Source organism: Drosophila obscura, unplaced genomic scaffold, assembly GCF_018151105.1.
Source record: "Drosophila obscura isolate BZ-5 IFL unplaced genomic scaffold, ASM1815110v1 contig_46, whole genome shotgun sequence".
Classification (NCBI taxonomy): Eukaryota; Metazoa; Arthropoda; class Insecta; order Diptera; family Drosophilidae; genus Drosophila; species Drosophila obscura.
In genome coordinates, this window is record NW_024542835.1 from 2,041,650 (window position 1) to 2,063,340 (window position 21,691).

General features: G+C 48.3%; 1 protein-coding gene across 2 annotated transcripts in view; it reads left to right on the forward strand.

The window, feature by feature from the left end:
- Nucleotides 1-21,691, forward strand: part of LOC111079821 (homeotic protein female sterile) — a 63,597-nt gene that overhangs the window by 23,802 nt on the left and 18,104 nt on the right. Inside the window, exon 1 of one of the 2 annotated variants that reach the window (XM_041595265.1) lies at nucleotides 9,125-9,774. The exons of the other annotated variant lie outside the window; for it this stretch is intronic. Within the exon in view, the coding sequence (XP_041451199.1) occupies nucleotides 9,736-9,774 (39 nt within the window). The 5' untranslated portion in view covers nucleotides 9,125-9,735. Of the gene's footprint in view, nucleotides 1-9,124; nucleotides 9,775-21,691 lie in introns of those variants that run through there. 2 annotated transcript variants of the gene reach the window in all.

Consider the following 21,691-nt stretch of genomic DNA (forward strand, 5'->3'; position numbering starts at 1 on the left):
TGGTTTTTGCAGCCAGCCAGCGTTGCCAGGGTGAGGTCTACTTAAGAGAAGAACTTTAATAAACATATATTAAAATTTTAGTTATTTATGTAAATCTCAAGCGAGTTGACAAAAGGCAAAGGCAAAGGCAAATGCAAATTTCAAATTGCAAAATATATTTCCTATATTATGTACTCAAGATACGTACTCGGTATACGTATACCCCTCCCTATCTTGCTGTCATTCGTCTTGGAACACGAATTGCCTTGCACATAGGCTCGACCGAGGCAAACCTTTTGCAATTATTCACATATTTGAACAAAATTTTAAGAAAATGCAGCAGCAACAAATTTCCGAAGCCCAAAGACGTCGCAATGCCAGTCCTATGTGCAAGCGAGAAGGTGAGCCGGTGATGCCGAAGGCCTCTTCGGTGCGAGCAGTGCGGAATTCTCTGGGAAAATCTTAAGAAAATCCACAAGAAAATTGAAGATGCAGTTGCAGTTGCTGTGGCAGTGTGCAGTGGCAGTTGCAGTTGCACTGCCCAGATGCCTGTAAGGAGAGTCTGTGGACTGGGGCTTACCGAGAGGGCAACCGTGCGTATGCGTAATGTGCTGGATGGCGCCTAAAACTATGCAAAAGTCGGCCTCATATTGTGATAGTGTGTGTTGGGTGTGACTGCAGTGTGAATGTGTGCGAGAGTTGTCCGAAGTGCAGTGCCGAAAATGCAGACGAAGAACCCAGCATGCACTTTGCGGGGGTTCAGGGTGCGGACAAAGGGGTTGGGTTTCTGTTTACTTGACATTAAGTGCATGGAAAACTTATTATTGCAGGCTTCTGACAAGCACCAAAAGCAACAACACACCCACATATGTACATATATAACCGTACAGGGGGGGTATATAAAAAGATTTGGCCTGCCAGTAGGCCCAAGGATTTGCTTTCCAAAAGGAGTATTTGGGTTTGGGTTATTGCATTTCTACGAGTAAGTGCAGCTCTCTCTCTCTCTCTCTCTCTCACTCACTCACTCTCCCTGTGTCTTTCTTCTTCTCTCTTCTGGGAGTTTCATTAAATTTTAAGACGCCTGTGAGCCAGCTTGGGTTTTTTGTTGTACATAAGTAGAAAGCAATAGGCGTACATGGCCATGTATTGGCCAAGGAAAAGGCCCAAGAAAACTCACACTTTGGTTCTGGTCGGGCGTCATAAATTTCGAGAGTTGGGCTTAGTTGAAAATCTGAGCATGCCCAGGGAGGACAAGGTCGGAGAGGGGTTGGGGTACGAATGCACTTTGATAGGGTTTGGTGGGTTGGGCTCCTTGGAGGGGGTTGTACTTGCAGTTGTCCTAGGACATCCTCTACTCCCACTCACGCTCTCTCTCTCCTTTAGAAACCTCTCGAATGTGCAGTCAACGCAACTGCAGCTGCTGTCGTTGTGTGCTGTGTGCTATGTCCTGTGTCCTGTGTCCTGAGTCCTGAGTCCTCTTCCCCTGTCGTCTTTAATGCATTATTTTGTGTGGCAACACTCAGCGGTAATAACCTCAAGATAAACCCACCACCTGCACCCTGCACCCTGCACCCTGCACTCCACAACACAACCCATTGGCATCGGGAAATGAAGGGCCCGACTCGACGAAGAGGCCGAGAAGGGTGTGTGAGATGCGATGAGTGTGCGAAGTTGAAGATGTCGTCCATGTCCTGGCATTTTCGGGTTAGCCTGGGTCTGTGTCTCTGTCTCCACACCCCTATCAGCCTTTGTGCATCCTGCGACTGGACTTGATTAAAATTGATTGAAGCAAATAAATGGAATTGGATTTTTATAATCACTGATGGCTCCTAAGCGTTCCATTCCCAATAAAATCAAGCAAACATATTCGGTGAGAGATTTCTAATTACTCCTTGAGACTTTACTCGCAAAGTACTCGCAAAGATTTCAGATTCAGTGTGGCAGGAAAATAATCTTAAAATAAGAAAAATTAATCTAGGGTCAAGATTAATTTCGAAAGAAGTAATTTTCCATATCCTTGCTATCGTTCATACAAATGGATACTTGTATCTGATTACTCTCCTCTACATAAGCAAATGACAGCACCAATCGGTGCCAAGTTATGCCTGGTGGAAGCAGAACATTTTCTATATAGTTTTAATACATCTTTCGCTTGACTCCATTTAATTTCAAGTAATTCGCATATTTTCAGCAATTAAAGATACTAATTTTCAACTCGAGACCACACCCACATTTGAGTTTTGTGATTAACCAAATATTCCCACCGTAAAAATGAGTATATATATATGTGCATTTAGTTGATATCCCAGTGTATACATATATTCCGCCTTTCAGCCAGAATTGTGTTCCACTGTTTAGCCTACCTCAACAAAACAGGGCCGTAGAGCCCCGACGAGGAGTGCCCACAAAAAACAAACAAGAGCAGCCAATGGAACACAAGCGGGCCATCACACCACAATCATAACCATAACCGTGGTCTAAGCGAGGGCTCTACGGAACTCCCCTCCATACATCCCACTCCGATCCTTTATCCTCTGGTCCCTGGTCCCCTGTCCACTATACCCTGCACCATGCCTGGACAAAGCCCATTGGCAGTTTTTGGTCGACGCGTCAAAGCAGAAAAAACATCGTCGGGCACAATAAAAGTTCTGTAGGGGTCGCATACATAGAGGGATTGAAGTCGGAGTGGGTCCTCGGATTGTCTGCCTATGCGTTTGACTTTTTTCTATAGCCTCACCTCCAGCCTGGCGCAAAATATTTCGATCAGGCGTAAAATGTGCGCAAAATTCAAACAGCATTTCCACTTTTTTCACGTCCCGGCATGGCCCTGCCTGTGCAAATACCCCCGAAATGTGGGGAGGAGGTGGAGGTTACCCCATTTTTTGTGCATGTGTATGTGTCTATATTTTATTATTTATTATGACCACACACACACACACACTTACACCCCGACACCCACACACATGTATCGTGTAGTTTGATGTTGTAGTTGTCGCTGCATTTGTTGACGCGCACAAAAAAAATGGACAAAATGCGTTCGGACCTCTGTCCGCCTGGCAAAATAAATGCGAAAAAACACTAAAAATAAATTCAAATAAAATTTTTGTTATATACAAAATTGTTGGGCCTGTGTGGGTGCTAGGGAGTGGGAATTGCATTTTAGTTTGCTGCTTCGCTGAAGCCGAGCCGCCAAAAGGGATGGAGATCGTTCGTCTATGGAACCAGTTCGGTATGTGAAGGGATTGAACCATAGGGAAAAATGTCACAAAATTGAATATCTGAAGTGATTTGAAGATTAAAGAATTAGGCCGTTTGGGATTTATCCTCGAGGTGGAATTTTCTGGGAAAAAATTGATAATAACCAAAAAACAATTATTGTCCGAATCGTTTAAAAAATGAACTTAATTTTAAGGAACAAACATTGAAAATGCTTCATATATATTATTAACATGATGAAAATGCAGTGCAAAATATCTTATTTGAATTTGAATAAGTAGGACTTTTTCTCTTCCTTGGAGTTATATTTTAAAGAGGCTTAAATTTTATATTTATCCCAGCTATTAGTAGTCCCGATAAAGAGATATATTATATATACGTTACATATTCGTCAAAGCTTTGGCATCATATTCATGTTATAAAGTTTTAAAGCTTAGTACATTAATTGGCCCCCCTGTCACATTCGAAATAAAAGAAGAACTAGTTCCATTCTCAGTTATTTTTTGTGGCAGTCAATGCCAGGATTGCATTCCTGGTCGGACCGGCCCCGCGTCAATCCTTTTTTCGGGGGGCTTAAGTGGCAGATTTTTAATTGAATTGGCTGCAGTTGCTGCTCCTGCTGCTGCATTTCGGCCCCTTTGCTCCCCTCCCATCGCTAGACACATTTTTTTAGCATATTACTAACCATTTGTTTTTTGCATTAGTTTTTTGCCAGCTGTAGTCGGGCTGGAGGGGTGCCGGGGCAAGAACGAACAAACAAATCATTTGACATTTTATACATATTCCATTATATATCCGATGCATGTGCATATATGTATGTATAGACACGAGTATATATAGATATGTTGCCATATAGCCGCTGGTGGCCGCCTACTAAATAGAAAAATAGAGGCGACTGCGCATTTAGCATTTTACGCTGCTTTTATTTTTTATGCAGAGCTGCGCATTTTTGCAATTTATATAAATATTTTATATATTATTTATTTTACACATAAAATATTTTTTTAGCCAGCCTTTTTTATTGTCCGCTTTCATTTCGTGAGCTTTATAAATATTGCATTAATTTTGCCTTTTCTGCTCTTGTTTCTTGTTCGCTGTTTTTTCTGCTCGTTTTTATTATTATTATTTTATGCATTTTTGATGAAATAGTTTTTGGATTTTGTGCAACTAATTTTATGGCAATTTTTTCGTTTATTTTTTGCTATTCGATTGCAATAAAAGTGCGGAAGGATGAGCGGCAGAGGTAAAATCGCTTGAATTTATGCGGTAGCCAGTAGCTGATAGTTTTAAAAGATTTACGGCATTTACGAGGCGATTCTGGCATTGGGTTTATTATTTTATAAATGCGTTTTGATTTGTTCCTCCCTTCCCCACCATTTCGACTCGTGTATTGGAGAGACGTAGTAGGGGGTGTTCGGGTGACAATCAATTACCTGCTCGCTTATTCGATTGCCATATTTCTCTTTCAATTTCAATCAAGTTTATTGTCATTCGATATAATTCAAAGCAAACAATCCTTTTTTTATACATTTTATTAATTCATAATTGCTCAATGTTCGGGGCTCGACGGGACAAAAAGCATAAAAGATAACATGTTTCGCATAATCAAATCTATTGGATGGATATGGAAATATTAGTTTTGATGGATACTCCCAGAATTGGCTTTGTTTGTTGTAATTTTCTCTGATTTATAGAAAAGTTTCATCGATTGAAATTAAAAAATTTGATTTTAATATCCGCTGTCAGAGATGCAACCTTGGGGTTCTGAAAAATATATTTGTTTCACAATACGGCTTTCTATGAGCCGTATATAGTACGCTTAATCGTAGTATCTCAATTCAGCAGGAAAATAATCTGTTGACAATCCCATAGAAACCAGGAGAACGTCTTGACGTCAGCATACCTACACAGACATGTACATTGGTTGGAATGAATAAAAAATGTCTGTCGTTTGTAGCATATTTTCCACTGGAAATCCGCTCAATATGATTTCTTATCATGCGCATATCTCGTCTAAGTCTAATTTATGTATGTACTACCGAAAACATTGCTCAAAAACGAGTTCATAATTGAAACTGTTGTTTCTTGAGAATCCTAAGGTCCTATTTCTATCGATGCAAGGCCACGGGGTTAACTTGATGAGAAGCCGCAAGGTCACTTGACTTTCAACGGAATGCACATCCGTATGTAAACATATTTATGTAGGTATGTACATCGGTATTTATATTAATAGCTTTGGCGCCCAATCCATCGAACAATGAGACAATGGAGAGTAATCAAATTTAACCTATTTACGCTCAAAGACTTGATCCACATCCACATAGTCCGTGCGATGGCGGCGAGCGGGCTTTAATTATGCATTAGCCAAACGGTCCGTTAAACGAAACACTTTGACTTTCCAAAATCACAGGCGCAGACACAGGATGCCTGGATACATGCTCGATTATGTACATTTCACAGAAAGGGACAGAGATATGCCTCTGTAGGCAGCAGTGTAAGTTTAAACTTATTCAACTTAGTTGAGAATGCGGCCACCGCGTCTATTTGGCTGGCATCCTCAGATTATACCCCGTGCCTGTGGACTTGTGGACTCCAGGGTCTGCTTAAAGCATTTTCGACTGTAGAAAGTATATTTTGTGTGCATCAACACCCGAGTCAATAAAGATATCATCCCCGACGGTTGAGGCACATGAAAGTTTTGGCATGTTGTTCCATAAATTCCGTTCTAGATCTAGTTTGCAATACAGTGGGTATCCGTTAGTCGGGTAACTCTACTACGAGACGTCTTCAGGATTGTTGTTGCTGGGACGTGTTGAATGCTGTGAGCGGGTTGAAGCGACGACGACAAACATCATGATAGCCGTAATAACTATAATAATCATCAGTCGTTGGCAGGGTGGGGCTTTGAGTCAGGGTCGTGGCCACAAATGCTAAACAATGGCGATGGCTGTCCTTCGGTTGGGTTGGGCATCCAAATGGAAGGCGACAGTTTTGCGGAGGGCGCACTCGAACTCGAGCATAATCACCCAAATCGCCCAGAGGCTGTTGAGGCATTTGAAAAGTGAAAATCACGCTGTTAGAGTGTTAGAAATGATTAGCCCAACCATGGGGGGCATTAATAGCTGGACTCTCTCGCGCCCTGCACTCAACTTCTTAGTTCTTCTCCCATTTTATCTTACATTATTGATTGGCTCCACTTGCGGCTCTACCCGCTCGACAAAAACAAACCACATCCGCTCTAATTTCAGTGCCTCCAACCCCCTCCAACGTCTCTCATCGGCCGTCACTTATCACCCTCTGTCATGCCGCATACTCTCTTTCTTTACCGTTCTTTTCGCTGTCTGTCCTTGGCCGCAGCTATTTCGGTCAGAATGGTGTGACGTGGAAGCAACCCAAGTAGAAAAGAAGAAAAAAAGCGAATAGCCGAAAAAATGAAAAAATGGAAAAATGAAAAGAACCGTTGTAGACAATCATCAAATAACTGACAGTCCAATCGACGCTTAAAATTGTTTCCCCCGCACTGAGCCTTTCCCACTCCACCAGAACTGTTCCCTGTTCCCAGTTCCCAGTTTTTGCGGGGTAATTTTTTGTTTTCCTCATGTAGATGCGTTTTTCCCTCAAAAATTCCAAGAAGGGTGATAAAAGCTGTTGTTTTAGTATGTGTGTGTGTGTGGGAGGATAAGGGAATAATAAGGGTGAAGGTGTTGCATGTAGGCATGTTCGATAAGTGTACATACTACATACACATACATACATATAACTTAATGAATTCAGATTGTTACAAAACAATGTGAGGGAAGTATATTTTGACATTTAAAAAAAATAATTGATAACTTTTACAGGATTCGTAACCTGTTGAAATCTGTTCCTTTCGTTTTAACTAAATCCCATTAGTCTTGTTACTCATATTTCTTGACCGTGACATTTTTTAGTGAACCGAGAGATAAATCCAAGATGCGCGTGGTTTCTCTCGATTTTTGATTTCTTTTGGGATAAAGTGTATCCAAAATAAAAACCTATAAAAAGTTTTTTTACTCTACTTGATCAACGCTTTCATCTGATATGTGTAGTCCAATAACATTTATGACTCTCCCATAGGAGCCTTCATTGGCTCTTCTAATGATCTTTTTCCCACTTCTTTTGCATTGCTTCCACATGACTTGAATGAATCGAAAAAATTGGGACACAGCTCAAAGTGAAATCTAAAGAAAACCTCATCCTTCCCCACTGATAAAAGATCCGTTTACCGCTGCAACACCCCATCGGCAAATGCGAGAGGGAATCAGTCTAATTTAATGATCGGCCATGGCCGGGAGACAGGAGCTGAAAGGAGAGGAGCTATCGAAAAACGTTGAAATAGCGACGGCAATGACGTTGACGCTGGCGACGGCTGCTCCGGATCTCTTCTTTCGCTCACTCTCTTTCCCTCTCTTCGACACCGACACCCATACGACAGCCATCGACGCAAAAGGTAGCCATCGCTCTTGACCCTTTTTCACCCAAACCCACAAGACCCGGACGCGGACCCAAACCCAAACGAGAAACAGTCCCCCGCCGCTTTTTACCCTTTTATTCTTTTCAAAAACTTTACGCTGCCCATGCCCACCTCACCGCCTCACCGCCTCCCACACGGTCCACCTCCCGCCACGTTTCAGTCAAGCAGACAAGCGACAACAACGTTGTCCACTTTCGCACCCCTCCGCCCACACCCAAGAACACATCGAACCCAAGAGCGAGCGAGAGCCACCATAGAGCAGTACAGAGAGTGTGTGGGAGTGAGAGAGAGTGAGAGAGAGAGAGAGGAGAGCAACAACGTAGCCGGCTCATATATTTTTCTCATTTATTTTTCCCGACTCCGGTCCACAGGCCCTCTCCCTCTCCCACTCCCACTCACACTCCTTCAGTCAGAACCCACGCTCCTGTCGACCGACCAGCCTGCTATATTTTTTGTGCGTTTTTCATATCCGAAACGCCGACAATGTTCCCCACCCCATCCACCCATCCTCTAACCACCCATCTATCCCCATCCCCCTTTACGACACCCCACACACCCCACACTCCTCTCTCTTGAACGATGACGATCCAGCCGGCCTTTTTTTCGCCATGCCGGCGAAAGAAAGACAAAAGCAACAGCAACAGCAACAAACGGTCCTCGAACCTCTCCCCACCCACTCATTTACTTACTCACTCACTCACAATCTCACACTCTCAACTCTACCCCACCACCCACCCAACGGGGACGCTCTCTGGTTGTTGTTGCATTTTTGTCGGCGTCGCGTGCACACAAAAAAAGAGCCAAACCAAAGCGAAAGAGCGAGAAACAAAAAAGGAGAAAAAAGCAACAAAAATAATTGCCGCCCAACCCCACTACCCACTACCCATGCCCATGCCCATGCCCATGCCCGTGTCCTTCCCCCCTCATTCCATTCACAAAACTCTGGCTCTCAGCTGTTTGTCAACTCATCTGCCGCGCCGCCATCCGGCTGGATGCCAGCTCCAGCTCCAGCTCCCTCCCATCCCCAACCTCTGGCGCTTGGTTCGTTGACGCCGAGCGTCGCGTTATCGGCGTTTCTCTGTTTTTGTACTCATATCCCTCGCTCTCGCTGGCGTGGGCACAGAGATAGAGAGAGGGCCATGCCCACTGCCACTGCCACTGCCACTGCCCGCCTGGACACATTGTGTTGAATACTTTTTGGCGCTCGCCTTTCACACGCACGTTCGACGGCGTCCCACATTCCCGCTGGCGGCCACTGCGCAGGCGCTGCCACCTAGCGCCTCTCACTCGCTCGCGCTCTCACCCGACGCCACACACTCTACGCCGCAGTCGACGCCGCTGCCGACAGCCACCGAGGCCCAAAACCCATCTGTCTGTCTCTGTTTTGGTCAGTCAGCAGTTGGCTTTCGTCGTGTTTGGTTCGCCCCTGGTGGAAGCGCTCTGAGCCGAGAATAAAACAGAACAGAAAATAACAAATAAATCCAAAACCGTTGGGAAATCCAAAGAGTCCACAAAAAAATCACAGTAAACTCAAAACAGGAACCGCCCTGCCCTCCCTCCAGCAACTCTCGAATTTCGAAAACCACCCGACAAAAAGTGTGCCAAAAAGTTTACCGCTTGTTGCATTCGTCCCGCCAAATCGCGCGCTTGCTGGATACTCATACTCACACTCGTACTCGCATAGATATTGACGAGGTTTCGTCAGCTGTCAGTTGTTGTGCAAGAAGAAAAACCCGCCAAAAAGCCGAGAAATCCGTTCCGGTCTTTGGGGAACTCAAGCGGAAGTTACAAGTGTGTTTAGTGCTAAAGATCCAATCGAAACCAGTTGCCTGAACAGCAGCTTTGACATCGTCGCATTTTGGCACCGTTTGCGTCTGTTCAACGCCTTTGCCTTTGGCCAAATTCCTTATCCGACGCCGGCGTTAAAAAAATCTGCCAAAATTCCGAAGAATCCGAGAAAAACACCAAAAACATCGACACGTACCGCATCGGCAACCGGTGGCGGTGGCGGAGGTGCTGGCGGAGGCACCACCACCAGCACGAAAATGGCATCTAAAAGAAAAGCCTCGGTGTTGCTGCACAAGGTGAGTTTTCTAACGGAGATTGCGGGCACTGAGCTATGTGAATAGGGATCCACGCTCACAGGAACTCTTCAATCAAGAGCGTTCATGAGGTTTTCAATCTTTTGGGCAAAGCAAGGCAATTGAACTCTTTCGTTTTGTATGGGAGAGCGAAGCCAAAAATGTATCAAATGAATTAAGGCATCAACTTGTGTTTCTGAACATTGGGAATGTGTAGCTTCTGATTTCTAAATGCTGTCACTTACTGCAGGGGGAATCACTGTCCAATCAGACCTAATATAATGGTTATTACATGAAGGAAGTTGAAAGAAAAAGTTTAGGTAGGAAGGTATCTCAATATCTCAATTGGTAATTAATATTTAATCGGTTGCATCTTAGGCATAAGCATAGCCCCATGCATTCCAATCCTGCAACTCCAATATCTCCCCCCATAATCCACACCCTGGCGGCACGTAGACCTGGTTAGAGTCCCATTAAAGCATTTCTTTTAGCTCTCAACCAGACCACTATGAAATCAATTTGCCCCTTCCACTGAGGCCCTTCCCCAGTCCCACCGCAGACCAGACACATTTACCCAACCGCAGAATAAACAGTTCGAAAAAATACAAGCAAATATCGGGGAAAGAGGGCGGAGGGCGCAAAAAGGAACGGAAGAGCCGTAGACAGTGGCAAAAATATTGCTAATACGCCGCGTAGGCAGCACTCGCAGAAGAAGACCTGCTCATAATGCCATTTCGGATAAAAAGGCGCCTAGATGGGTCTCAGAGGGTGACGGAATACACAGGGGCAAGAAGGCGTAGAGGTGTAGGAAGAGGCCCCCTAATGATATACGTCGGTGCAGAGACTGTGTCGGAGTGTGGGGTCTGCTTCGTGGATGTATTTGTGTCTGTGCGGGCTCCTTAGTATATAGAAGCGCGAATTGAGGCTGGGGCAAGACTTGGCTAAGGGTGCGTGTGTCTGTCAAGGCTGGGGGAAGAGCAGAGGCGGTGGCCACGGGTGTCTGGCTTAGGAGCAGGGCACGACTGGGGGGCTAGCCGCCGAAAATGAAACGAAGCGTACTAACACACACACACACACACACACATACATACACCCAGAGAAACACTCACCGTAACAGCCCCATCCTCATCATCATCATCATCATCCTCATGCCCATGCCCTTACCCACACCCACAACCATACCCACAGCCATACCACCCCTTGCGAAGGGCGCACATTTGCTCTGCACGGTAATTCATCAAATGACGAAGACGAAGACGCAGTGGAGGGCGAGGGCAAGGGCGATGGCAACGGAAAATGGGGGCGACGGTGTGGGGAAACTTGGGCGCCAGCATTGCCGCCACAAAAGAAGTTGCTTCTTGGTGCCAACCGCACCCCACCCCAAGACATTCGCAGCCCCCGCCCCCGCCCACGCGCACACTGGCAAAGACACAAAGCGAGTCCAGAGACTGACCAGCACTCCCCTAAAGTTGCCCTCTGTGTGTACATCTGTGTGTGTGTTTGAGTTTGTGGCAGGGTGTTTGCCCTAATGCTGTTGAGGAGGGTATCTTGGACTTGCGAAATAGCTCCACCCATGCAGGCCTCTTTTGTAATCTGGAAAATCTATCAACAATCGTCGAGTGAGATTGTACACCACGTGAGATAAGTAACTGAAGATTATTTACAAATATTCCATCCATGAAGCATGGTAAAATGTTTGCCTATGATTACATACCCACCAGGCAGAGCATGTGGAAGAGCATAAAAACTTCGTCTGACACCAGATAATTCGCCATTTCTTACTGGTTTCTAGGGTGGTCTAAGTCTAATACCCCATCGCAGCTCTCCAGCACACCCATGAACGGGGCGAGCCCCCAAGCCCGCCGCCAAAGCAACAAAAGCATTGACTTTCGTATATAGTCAGCGGCATTTGTATATAAATAGTCGAACCACCATGTATGTGCTCATGTTTGTCAAAGGAAAGCCCACTCCACCTTCGGGTGGCAGCAAAGGTCCGGGTCCGGGTCCAGGCCCATCAACCCTTTGTGGGTGGGTCAAGATTTGCGCTTAAGCGCACATAAGCCGCCACAGGACATCCTCGTGTGTGGGGCAGCCGCCCAGGGCCAGCGTCTTTGTGTTTAATTTGAGTCTCAAAATTCCCTCTGTGTGTGCGCCGAAACTTAAAGATTTTGTGGAAAGTTTGCAGCCTCCACGGACGCCCATCCGGGGCATAAATTGTTATGCTGCTCAGCTGTAATCAAACATGATTTGGTATCGGGTACCGGCAAAGCCAGGGCTAGATTCAGAGTCAGAGTCAGAGTAGGACTGGGAGTCAGTCATCAACCCATCATCGGAGGTAGGAACGTTCCAGGTTTGGGTCCGGGCCTCGTCACCGTTACACATCTCAGCATTAGTGTCGCAGGCAGACAACGTGCCAAGCGAATCGAAGCAGACGACGACGACGACGACGACGACGACGTTGGCCCTGGATGGGAGGGAGAATGAGAATCTCAACTAGAACCAGTCAATGTCGTCAACAACAGGCAGGGGAGATGGAGATACAGCTGGAGCTGGAGCTCGAACAGAGTGTGGATGAGGCAGAACCTCGGGATGGAGCAACTTTTGCCACGACGGAGACGTCTTTCGACTGTCTTGACTGGGGCTTGGCTCTCTACCTCGGTTAGATGTTACGGAAAATTGCTTACGGTTTTTTGCGCACACACACACACACGCACACACACGGGCGCACATGAGGAGCGGGTGGTACACACATGAATGGAGAGAATGGAGAATGGAATGGAGGCGGCGGTGTGGGATTCAGGGGGTGGTTATATGGCTGCGTCGCATCATACAAACAGACAAGTTAGACAGCCCAAGACCCTCATCTGCTCAACCATTGCTCGAAAATAGAAATAGATGACAAGAACACCAAAGACGTCATGGCAGCGGGGGGACAGGACATTGGGTGGATGATCTAGGCGATGGAGTAGAGGTATCGGTTGGGTGGGTGGCAATGGCAGCAATGGCAGGGAGTCGGCTGCAGCAACGACTTTGGCTAAGGGCAAGCGACAAGCTCGACGGATTACGCTCAACCACTGAGCACAAGTCAGTGGAGAATCACTGAGGATTGTGGTCCGTGGATACTTCTCAGGCTGTTTGCCTCTAAGATCACATTTAACTTATCGATGAGGTATATCGATTGTACAAATTGATATCAATCGCTGGGAACATCATTTCTGTATTATATATAATTTTGTTCATGGATTGGTCGATAGCATTCAATTGTGTTCGAGCGGTAGCGATAGCTTTTTAATAGCTAGTCGATAACTCATCGATACCTCCAAATCGATGAACTAAGCATTTCTGTCAGTGTCTCCATTGCGCACACCCACCCACTGCGACCTCCCACCAACTGATGTAAGAGCCGTCAGCCCCAAACACTTCTTCCCACATCGAAACCCCAAAACGAAAAAAAATAACCCGAGAATACCACCCACCTAAGGCCTTTACGAACGGGAAAATCCAGCAACCTTTTCACCCACCCACACACACACATCGAGACACCCACACACCAACAGAGTCGCACAAGCAATCTGCCAACTCAACTCCATCTTGGCCTGGCCAAAAAAGAGACGAAGAGTGGCACCGGCAGAGGTAGAGGTAGAGGTAGAGGCGGTGTCGCAGGCGAAGGCAGAAGGAAATGAAGAAGGCAACGATGTATTTCAGCTTCAGCCACAATCAAAGTTGCTTCAGAGGGAAGGGCTGGTGGCTGGTGGCTGATGGCTTGAAGCTGGAGGCTGGAGAAGAAGCTGCTGCCAGACTTGGCTCATCCCCAACCCGGGGCACACACAGAGATAGGGATAGAAAGAGACCTGAGTGATAGAGTGGGGGGAGGGGGGGACAGAGAAACGAATCCCACTCACACACACACACACACATAGACACATCGCAAAAAGGATGCCCCGACAAGCGACGCCGCCGCCTTCAATCTACTCACACTCATGCAAACACACACGAACACTCTGACACACAGGGGCAGGATCTGAAGCACAAAAACAATGCCGAAAGTTTCTACACAAGCGCCTCGACCTCACCTTCATGTGCCAGCTTTCCTGCTGCCCCGCCTGCACGCTCCCACTGTCTCCGTGTTGCCAAGCCAAAGACACTCGCCCCCACCTATGCCCCAAATTGTGTGCTACACTTTTGGTAGGCACAAACCTCATCCTCAGACCCACCCTTGCCACCTCTCCCACCCGTCATCCCACCCACAGCCCACTCATGTCCTCATGTGTGTGAGTGTGTGTGCGTCTTCGACTTTGGCTTAGTATTTTTGGTTAATTTTCTTGCAGTTTTAGGTTACGTTTTTGGCTTTTACCACTGATGCCTGCTCCCCGCTACCCGCTCCCCGCTCCATGCTACTGCTCCGCCTTCCCAGCCATCCAAAGATCTACCCCTCAGGCTTTTCACTTGGGAAAGACGTTTGCTTAAAAGCCACCACACTAACAATTCACACATACATGCACACACACAGGCACACACACACTCTGGTGCACCCACACCCCCATCCACACCCACTCGTATTTAGTTAGTTTGTGATGCTTTTTAGTGCCGGGGACTCGAGACCCGAGACATCTTAAAGGGGTGCCAGCACACACACTCCCACATGGAGTCCCCCTCCTGTCGCCGCCAGGCAGCATACAAATGAAACCCACGTCATGTTGTAGCATGGTCCTGGTCCTGGTCCTGGTCCTGGTCCTGAACTAGTTCTATATACCCACTCCCAGCCCCAGCCTCAGTGCCAGCCCCAGCCCCAGTCTCATCTCCAATCTCCATCTTCTGCTTACCCTTCATTATTTTCCATTTTGCTGTTGCTGCTGCCCTGCCCCTGCTCCTGTCCCTGCCCCTGCAGCTTCTGCTCAGCTTCTGGCTTTGGTTATGGCTTTGGTTCTGGCTGTGGCTCCTGATGAGCTAAGCAGCATCTACAAATTTTTATGCTCCCGTACACCCCCGTACCGTCTTTGTGCAGTGTTTCATCAGCCACATTTTACATTTATTACTTGGGACAGCGTCCCCTAGCTCCCACCAAAGTGGGAGTGGGAGTGCTTCTGCTCCTAATGAAAATGAGGGAACGCTCTTTGCCAGAGTCGAGTCCGGCAAAGGCTCCACGATTGATGTGTAGATGGAACACACTTAAAGCCCTCAGCCTGCTGCCGCCGCTGCTTCCGATTCTGGCCACCCCCTCAAGGCACAACTGTCGCTGGCAATAACCTTTAGCCAAGTCCTCCCCACGAGTTCGCCCACTCGAGTGCTCAAAACGCCAACACGAAACGATTCATCTTCGCTTGCTTTCGAGCGACACCCAATCCAGGACCCAGAACCCAGGACCCACCCAGGACCCACCCAAGACCAAGACCAAGCCACAGCCCCAGTCCCAGCCCCCGCCTGCAGCCGCAGTCCAGACCCGTTGGACAGGCAACTTTCCGCTTAGCCAAAGCGTTCGTCTTCATTGTATTTTCCTTCTCTCCGTCTTGGGGGAGCTTTGGACTCTTATTTTTTGCTTGGCAAGATTTCGGCTGCCAGTTTTATGCTTTGCGAATGGACAGGGGGGATTGCTTTGGCCTGCTCCTTGGCTGACTCACAACGATGCCGACGGTTCGCTGCTCCTGTCTCCGCTTACAGTCCCTGTCCCTGGGCAGCTGTGCCAGCTGGAGGAAGAGATGGAAGGAGAAGGATGAACTGGAGAAAAAAAGGTTTCCGGTTGCGCCAATGTTCCTTACTTCCTCTTCGGTCCCTCCTCGGACACGAGAAACTCAAACACAAATTAGAGAACTCTGCAGGGCTGCCAGCTCGTCGAGGACTCGGGGGTAAAAGTTTCGAGGCACAAAATATTGAAAAAAAATGTATGCATAGTCCGCCGTAATGAATAAATGAGGAAACGGCAAATGGAACAAAATGGAAGAAGATGGAAGGAGCGAAGGCGGGAAGGATGGACGGGTACTTCCTTAGGCTTCAGTCGACTTTAAAATAGTGGCTCCATCTGCATCTCTTCCTCCCTGGGGCTGGGGTAATCATATCAACCCTCGTCTAGCCGCTTGAAATAGACAATTAAGCCTTGCTCCGGCACACAGGTCACACCTACAACTACTATCTGGAGGAAGCCTACGAACGAAATTAGCTCGCGAGTGCCAGTACTCAGAGGTCCCCTTCTCAGTCCCAGCCCCAGTCTCGGTCCCAGTTGTAGTGCCATCAACCATCCCCACCCGCTTTCACAACTGCTAATGAAATACGCCACGTAGCGTGCGCCGGCAACTTTCTCCGGATGGTGGCAGTCGAGGGGTGTTCGGACTCCGCTCCTCTCGGGCCCCCCTATTGAATTACTCAAGTCTCACAGTCGCAGTCGTTGCCGTGGTGCTTGTCCCAGGCCAGGCCAGGGCAGGGCACGGGCACAAGTCAGCAACATTTCTGCTGCGGACCAGCGCTCAACGAGAACGCTGTCTTGTACCCTTTCAACGCTCTCGTACTCCCGCACTGCACAGTCCTCCACTGTCCTCCTTCGGAACATCCCACACGGTCGCCGGCCGAGGGAAGCACTCCGAAAAAAAAGAGAGGAGAAAGTCCTATCCTGCAGGGGCTTTTATGAGAACGTGCGCTTTATTTTCCACTACGAAGACGTCGAAGAAGGCAGCCAGCTCTAAGTTGGACAGCCTGGACGGACGTCTAAGGATGGGGATGGCAATGGGGATGGGGGCAAACTGTGCTCTGCACAGTGGGGTGGATTGAATGTACCGTGGGCTTTGTGCGCTCTTCTGCTCGTATAAGTTTTTGAACATTACACCAATCGAGTGAACAGTGTGGAAAATAATGAGATGTGTGATGGGGCATGATACTCGTATGATATTTGATCGTTCAGGAACATCTTTCGATGTTTCTTGTCCACTGTCCAGCATGGAAGAAGGTTATTTTCCTTCATCATTGCTGTGCGCTGTCTTTGATGCTTTCTGCTGCCTCAGTTTTTTATTCGCCAGCCAACCCCCTGCTCCAGGACGGAGCTGTAGCTATCCAGCCCATTCCACAGACAGGATTACAGTCCAGGACGGACGCCGTCCTAGAACCGCACCGAACCGGGCACAGACAAACCCAACCCTTTCGTTAGTCTCTCCCCGTCCACTTCCACCCCACCCCAGCCCTTGCCCCTTGCCCCTTACCCCATGCGGCAGCCACTCCCTTTGGCTACCCTTCGTCGTCTGGCGCTTTGGTTGCTTTGCCAGTGCAATTTTTATACAAAAATTTCTTGCTCATCCGCCACTCCTCCCCTGCCCCGCCTCATACTTACCCCCACCCACCACTACTCGCTTTTGTACATACACTTGGGGTGCGAGATGGTGGGGGTGTGGCACCCCCTGCCTCTGTGAGCACACAGCCGGAGCGAAGGGGAGTCTCTTGGCTGCGGAAGAAGAGACTACGGCGGACTAGTTCACGCGAACGTCGTCCGCCCCACAGTGCTGGCTGGCTCTGACTGTACTCAACGTCGCAGTCGTCGTCGTCGTCGTCGTCGTTCGGCGTCCTTGCTCATCAAGCTCCTTTTTCCGTGCCCCTTCCCCCTGGTGCCTTTGCACGTTTGTCCATTTTAAGTTCGAGCTCTGCCCGTGGCACTCATCCAGCGACGGGTCCTTCAGCAGCCCCAGACCGAGACCCCAACCAAACCCAGACCCCTAGCCATTCCATCCACTGTGCCAGCCATACCCCTCGCAGCACCATTGCCCCATTGCCGGTCGGTCCTCATTTATTTTGTACCCACGCTGGCAGCAAAGTTTGTCTTGCGTTTCGTTTGGGTTTCCATTTTTTAGATTATTCCTTGCGCTTGCAGCCCAATGCTCCTTTTTTTCTACTCTCTCCCCTTCCTCCCTCTCTATCTCACTCTCTGGCTGTCTCTCTCTAGCCGGGGCTAACGAGCATGTTACTCCTTGCCTTCCCTTTACCATTCCCATTCCCTTTGCAGACCCACTCGCCAGCCATCATTCCTTTCGCTTTTATTATTATGCTTTGGCGCACATTCCAGGGGCAAAAAAATAGGAGGAAAATGGAACCTGCACCCCTAGCCGTCCACAGCCCCCCTCCCCAGGCGTTGCCAGGGCTACCATTCTGCGAGGGGGAACGAGGGACCAGGGAGGGAGCTGGTGAACGATGGACGATTGCTCGGCAAAAGTTGCAGTTGTCCGAGTCGCAGGGCCCTGGCTCTGGCCCCGGCTCCGGCTCCGGCTCTGGCCATATAAAATAATAACAACTAACTAAAAATCCGTTCGCTTTAGCTGCAAAATCCTTTTGTTTTCCACGGCATGCCCCCACCCACACAGCACCGTCCGCCCCCCTCCCACCAGCCGAATGCTCTGTGCATAAAAAACCCAAAAAACTACTCGCAAAAAAATAGAGAAATTGTTTGCCCCGCTCAAATTCAATGCAAAAAGTTTCGCCTCGCCGTCTAGCTGCCCACATAAATTTCTGCCACCACCCCAGCAACCTCAGACCCAACCACCCATCCTCATCCCATCTGTGAGCTGGAGCCAACCCCCCACACCCCGTTCCATTGGGCAAGGGACTTTTTTGAGGCAGGGGTCGAAAGTTTATCAGCGCGTTTGTCTGCTGCCATCGCCGCACCACTTCCAGTTACCCGAAAAATGCCCCAGCGCCCGCAGCCCGCAGCCCCTGCCCAAGCTCGACCGCTTGTTTGTCTTACTTTTGACCTCTATAAGCGCGGTGGCCGGAGGCTGGTGGAGGGGGCGAAAGAGGGGGCCGATAATGATGAATGAATGGGCAGACGAATGCAGTTCTTAACGGGCGCTCGGAGATGGGCCATGAATTGATGGAGAGCTCTGCAGGGAGGGGAGTTATCATGTAACCTTCTTGGAACTAAGCTCTCCGCATATGTAATTGAGTTCTTTCATCTGTATCCCAAGATGGGGCATCCCAAGCTTTGCTTGCATGCCATTAAAGATTCTTCATATTTCCTGTGCATGCAAATAACCGCATGAGAGTGCTGATAAATATTTCATGCTAAGACGTACTTTGACATTAATTGTTGTGCCATAGGTAGTTGACGCAGAACGCTTTTGCTAGAACTTAGTCACAGTCGAAGATGCTGAAAGAACTTCTTGTAGTACGAGTAGCATTAGTAGAACCTTCCTTAGTATAGCACTTGTTGTTTTTTAAACTAATTTCTGATTATTGCCGTTCTCCTCTCTCTTTGCAGGTAAGCAAGAAACAAAACCCATTACTTCTGTAAAAATGTGAGACATATTTCGCTGGTTTGTTGTGAGTGAATTTCGAGTACGAGACTCTGGGCCATTGTCTGGGCCAGTTTTGATAAGCCGTGGTGGTGCCCCTTTTTGGTGCATTTGCTGCAACAATTGCTGCATAATGTTGCTGATGGGGGGGCAACGGGAACTCCATGGCGATGAAATGAAGTTTTGTTGCCACGCGCCGCACAAAACGAAATGAAAAATGTTCTCCTACCTTAAGCAGCTTAAAATTAATTTACATGGGCGGAGGGGACTGTGGGGAGCAGGGGCTTAGGTCTGAATGTGGGACTCCGAGGGGGCGTGGGAGTGGGCGAAAAAACTTCAGTGCACTGGCATAGAATTATACATTTGCCGGCGGAAGTTGAAAGTGGCAGCCGCGGCACTCACTGCCTTACCCACTCGCCCACTCGCCCACTCGCCCACACATCCATCCACACTCTGCGGCAGCAATGACGAGGGTGGGGGTGAGGGTGAGGGTGGGCGCAACATGCTGCAGTCTAACCCCAAAAACCCAACCCCCTCCCAGCCCAGCCCCGACCAAGCACTTAATAATACGGTTTATTAGCGACATAAGCACATCCGACGCTGCCTCGCCCGTTGCCGTTGCACACATTTTAATTGGTAGGCGAGTGCCTGGGTAACATAAAAATTATAGTCCTGCGGTGGCAGGGTGGGGTGGTGCTAGTGCCAGTCCTCCGGCCAGGGGTGTGTCCCTATAAACAGTGACAGACAACAAGGAGCAGGGGCAGTAGCTGCGGCATGGGGCAGGGGCAGCAGCCTCCAAGGCTGGGGCAATTGAAAAGTAGGATATACACTTCAATCATTGGCTGCCTGCCTTTGTCTCTGCCAAAGGATCACCAAGTGGAAGGGGAGCAAGCGCGTGCATGCGGTGAGGGGAGCGCATGGGCGAGGGCGAGAGCGAGGGCTCACCATTGCCACAAATTAAAAACTGCTGCGTTTTTTAATCAAAGCAGCATTAGGAGGCAGCCACGACTCTGCGGATGCTGGTGAATGAGGAGGAAGGGCAGAGCCCAGACCTGTGCAGCATCCACTTTGGAGCCGAGAAATCTACTCTCAATGGATATGTTGCCTTTAATTCTATTTCTATTATATTCTCCTATAATTCCTGCATCATGGGTTTCCCTTCACTTCGTTCCAAATCTTAGTTGGAATAGAACTCATCGCCCAATAACCATCCACATGCATTAATGGAATGAAAGCAATCGAATCCCCACCGATAGTTTTCCACACTCGCAGAAGCACTCCAAGTACATTTTTTATATTTCATTAAATTACGTATTTAATTAATATCTTTAATTAATTTTCTGATCGTTGCCATTCAACCGAGTAAACTATGAGATGGATGGAACATTAAGCTTATAATGATCTATACTTAAGTCTTCACCTTCCAAATATTGGAATTCCTTTTCATTCTGTGGGAAAATACACTTAGATGCAAGTGCTTGGTTTTTGTGTCCTTAATAATATATTTCTGTGAATAGAGAGGATCAGTGGGTAGGGTGCTCCACTCCAACTGCTAAAATGGTTTGGAAATTGTTGCCTTAGTGGTTGCAGCAGCTAATCGCTTGTCCCTCGTTGCAAGTCCCTCGAAACAGTTCCCGACGCTGACTCTGGAACCCTTTTCATTGCGCTCCAGCCGTCGCTGTTGGTGCTCGTACATAAATGAGGAGTTGGGCAAGGGGTGGCAGACGTACGAATTTTCCACATCCCTAAATCGCTAATCTGCTACGCATTTTTGCCGTGCCACACTCCGAGTGAACGGGGACCACGGAACAGGGAACGGGGCAGAAATCTGCTTCCCTCACCCAGCGACCCTCCAACTTTTCTCCCTTTTTGTAATAATTTCGTCCCCTTCCAAGCGACGCTTTTTTTTGCACCCAGGCGCAAATCGGTAACTTTGAGCTGTAAAGTTTGGTGGCGCCCAAGAGGGTCGCGGGATGTGCGCAGCTCAGCTCAGCGTTGGGCATGGGTCCGGGTCTGGGTCCGGGTCTGGGTCCGGGTCCGGGTCCATGCTTGGGTCTGTGTCTGCTTCTGGGTCCGGGCTTGCTTCTACACATATGTGCGAGGGTGCGATAAGGCGGCGGCAGAGAAATTGAAATTGTTGCCATTTGCGAAGGTTGCCGCTGCTAGACGACGTCGAGGACGTCGCGGCTAGGTGTGCTAAACTCTCAGCAGGGGATGGGCACAGCAAGGAGTTTGAGGACACGCGAAGGTTGTAAAACCGCCACAGCCAACGCTGCTGGAAATTTCGTGCTGCCAACTTTCAGGCGCTGGGGCACAACTCAAGTGCGCTTTGGGGACGCAGCTCGTGTGGGAGAAAGAGGAGAGTGTAGAGGAGAGGAGTAGAAAAGAGGGGTGCCTGGAAGAAAGGAAGCTATGCTTCCTCTCCCGGCTGGAAGGCGTTGCTGATTATGATGGCGCCGGCCATCGACTGCAGCCCCAAAAGAGAAGTTTTGATGTGTTTTTTTTTCTCGCAGACAGGCGGCACTGTGGAGCTGCTGTTGTATGCACCATGCAACGGGATGAGCAAGTCAAATTGTGGGAAAAGGCGTTGAGTTAATGTCAGAATTAAGCTAATAAATTCCACTTGGTGGCTACATTTCAATACTTTCTTCTCTTTGGAA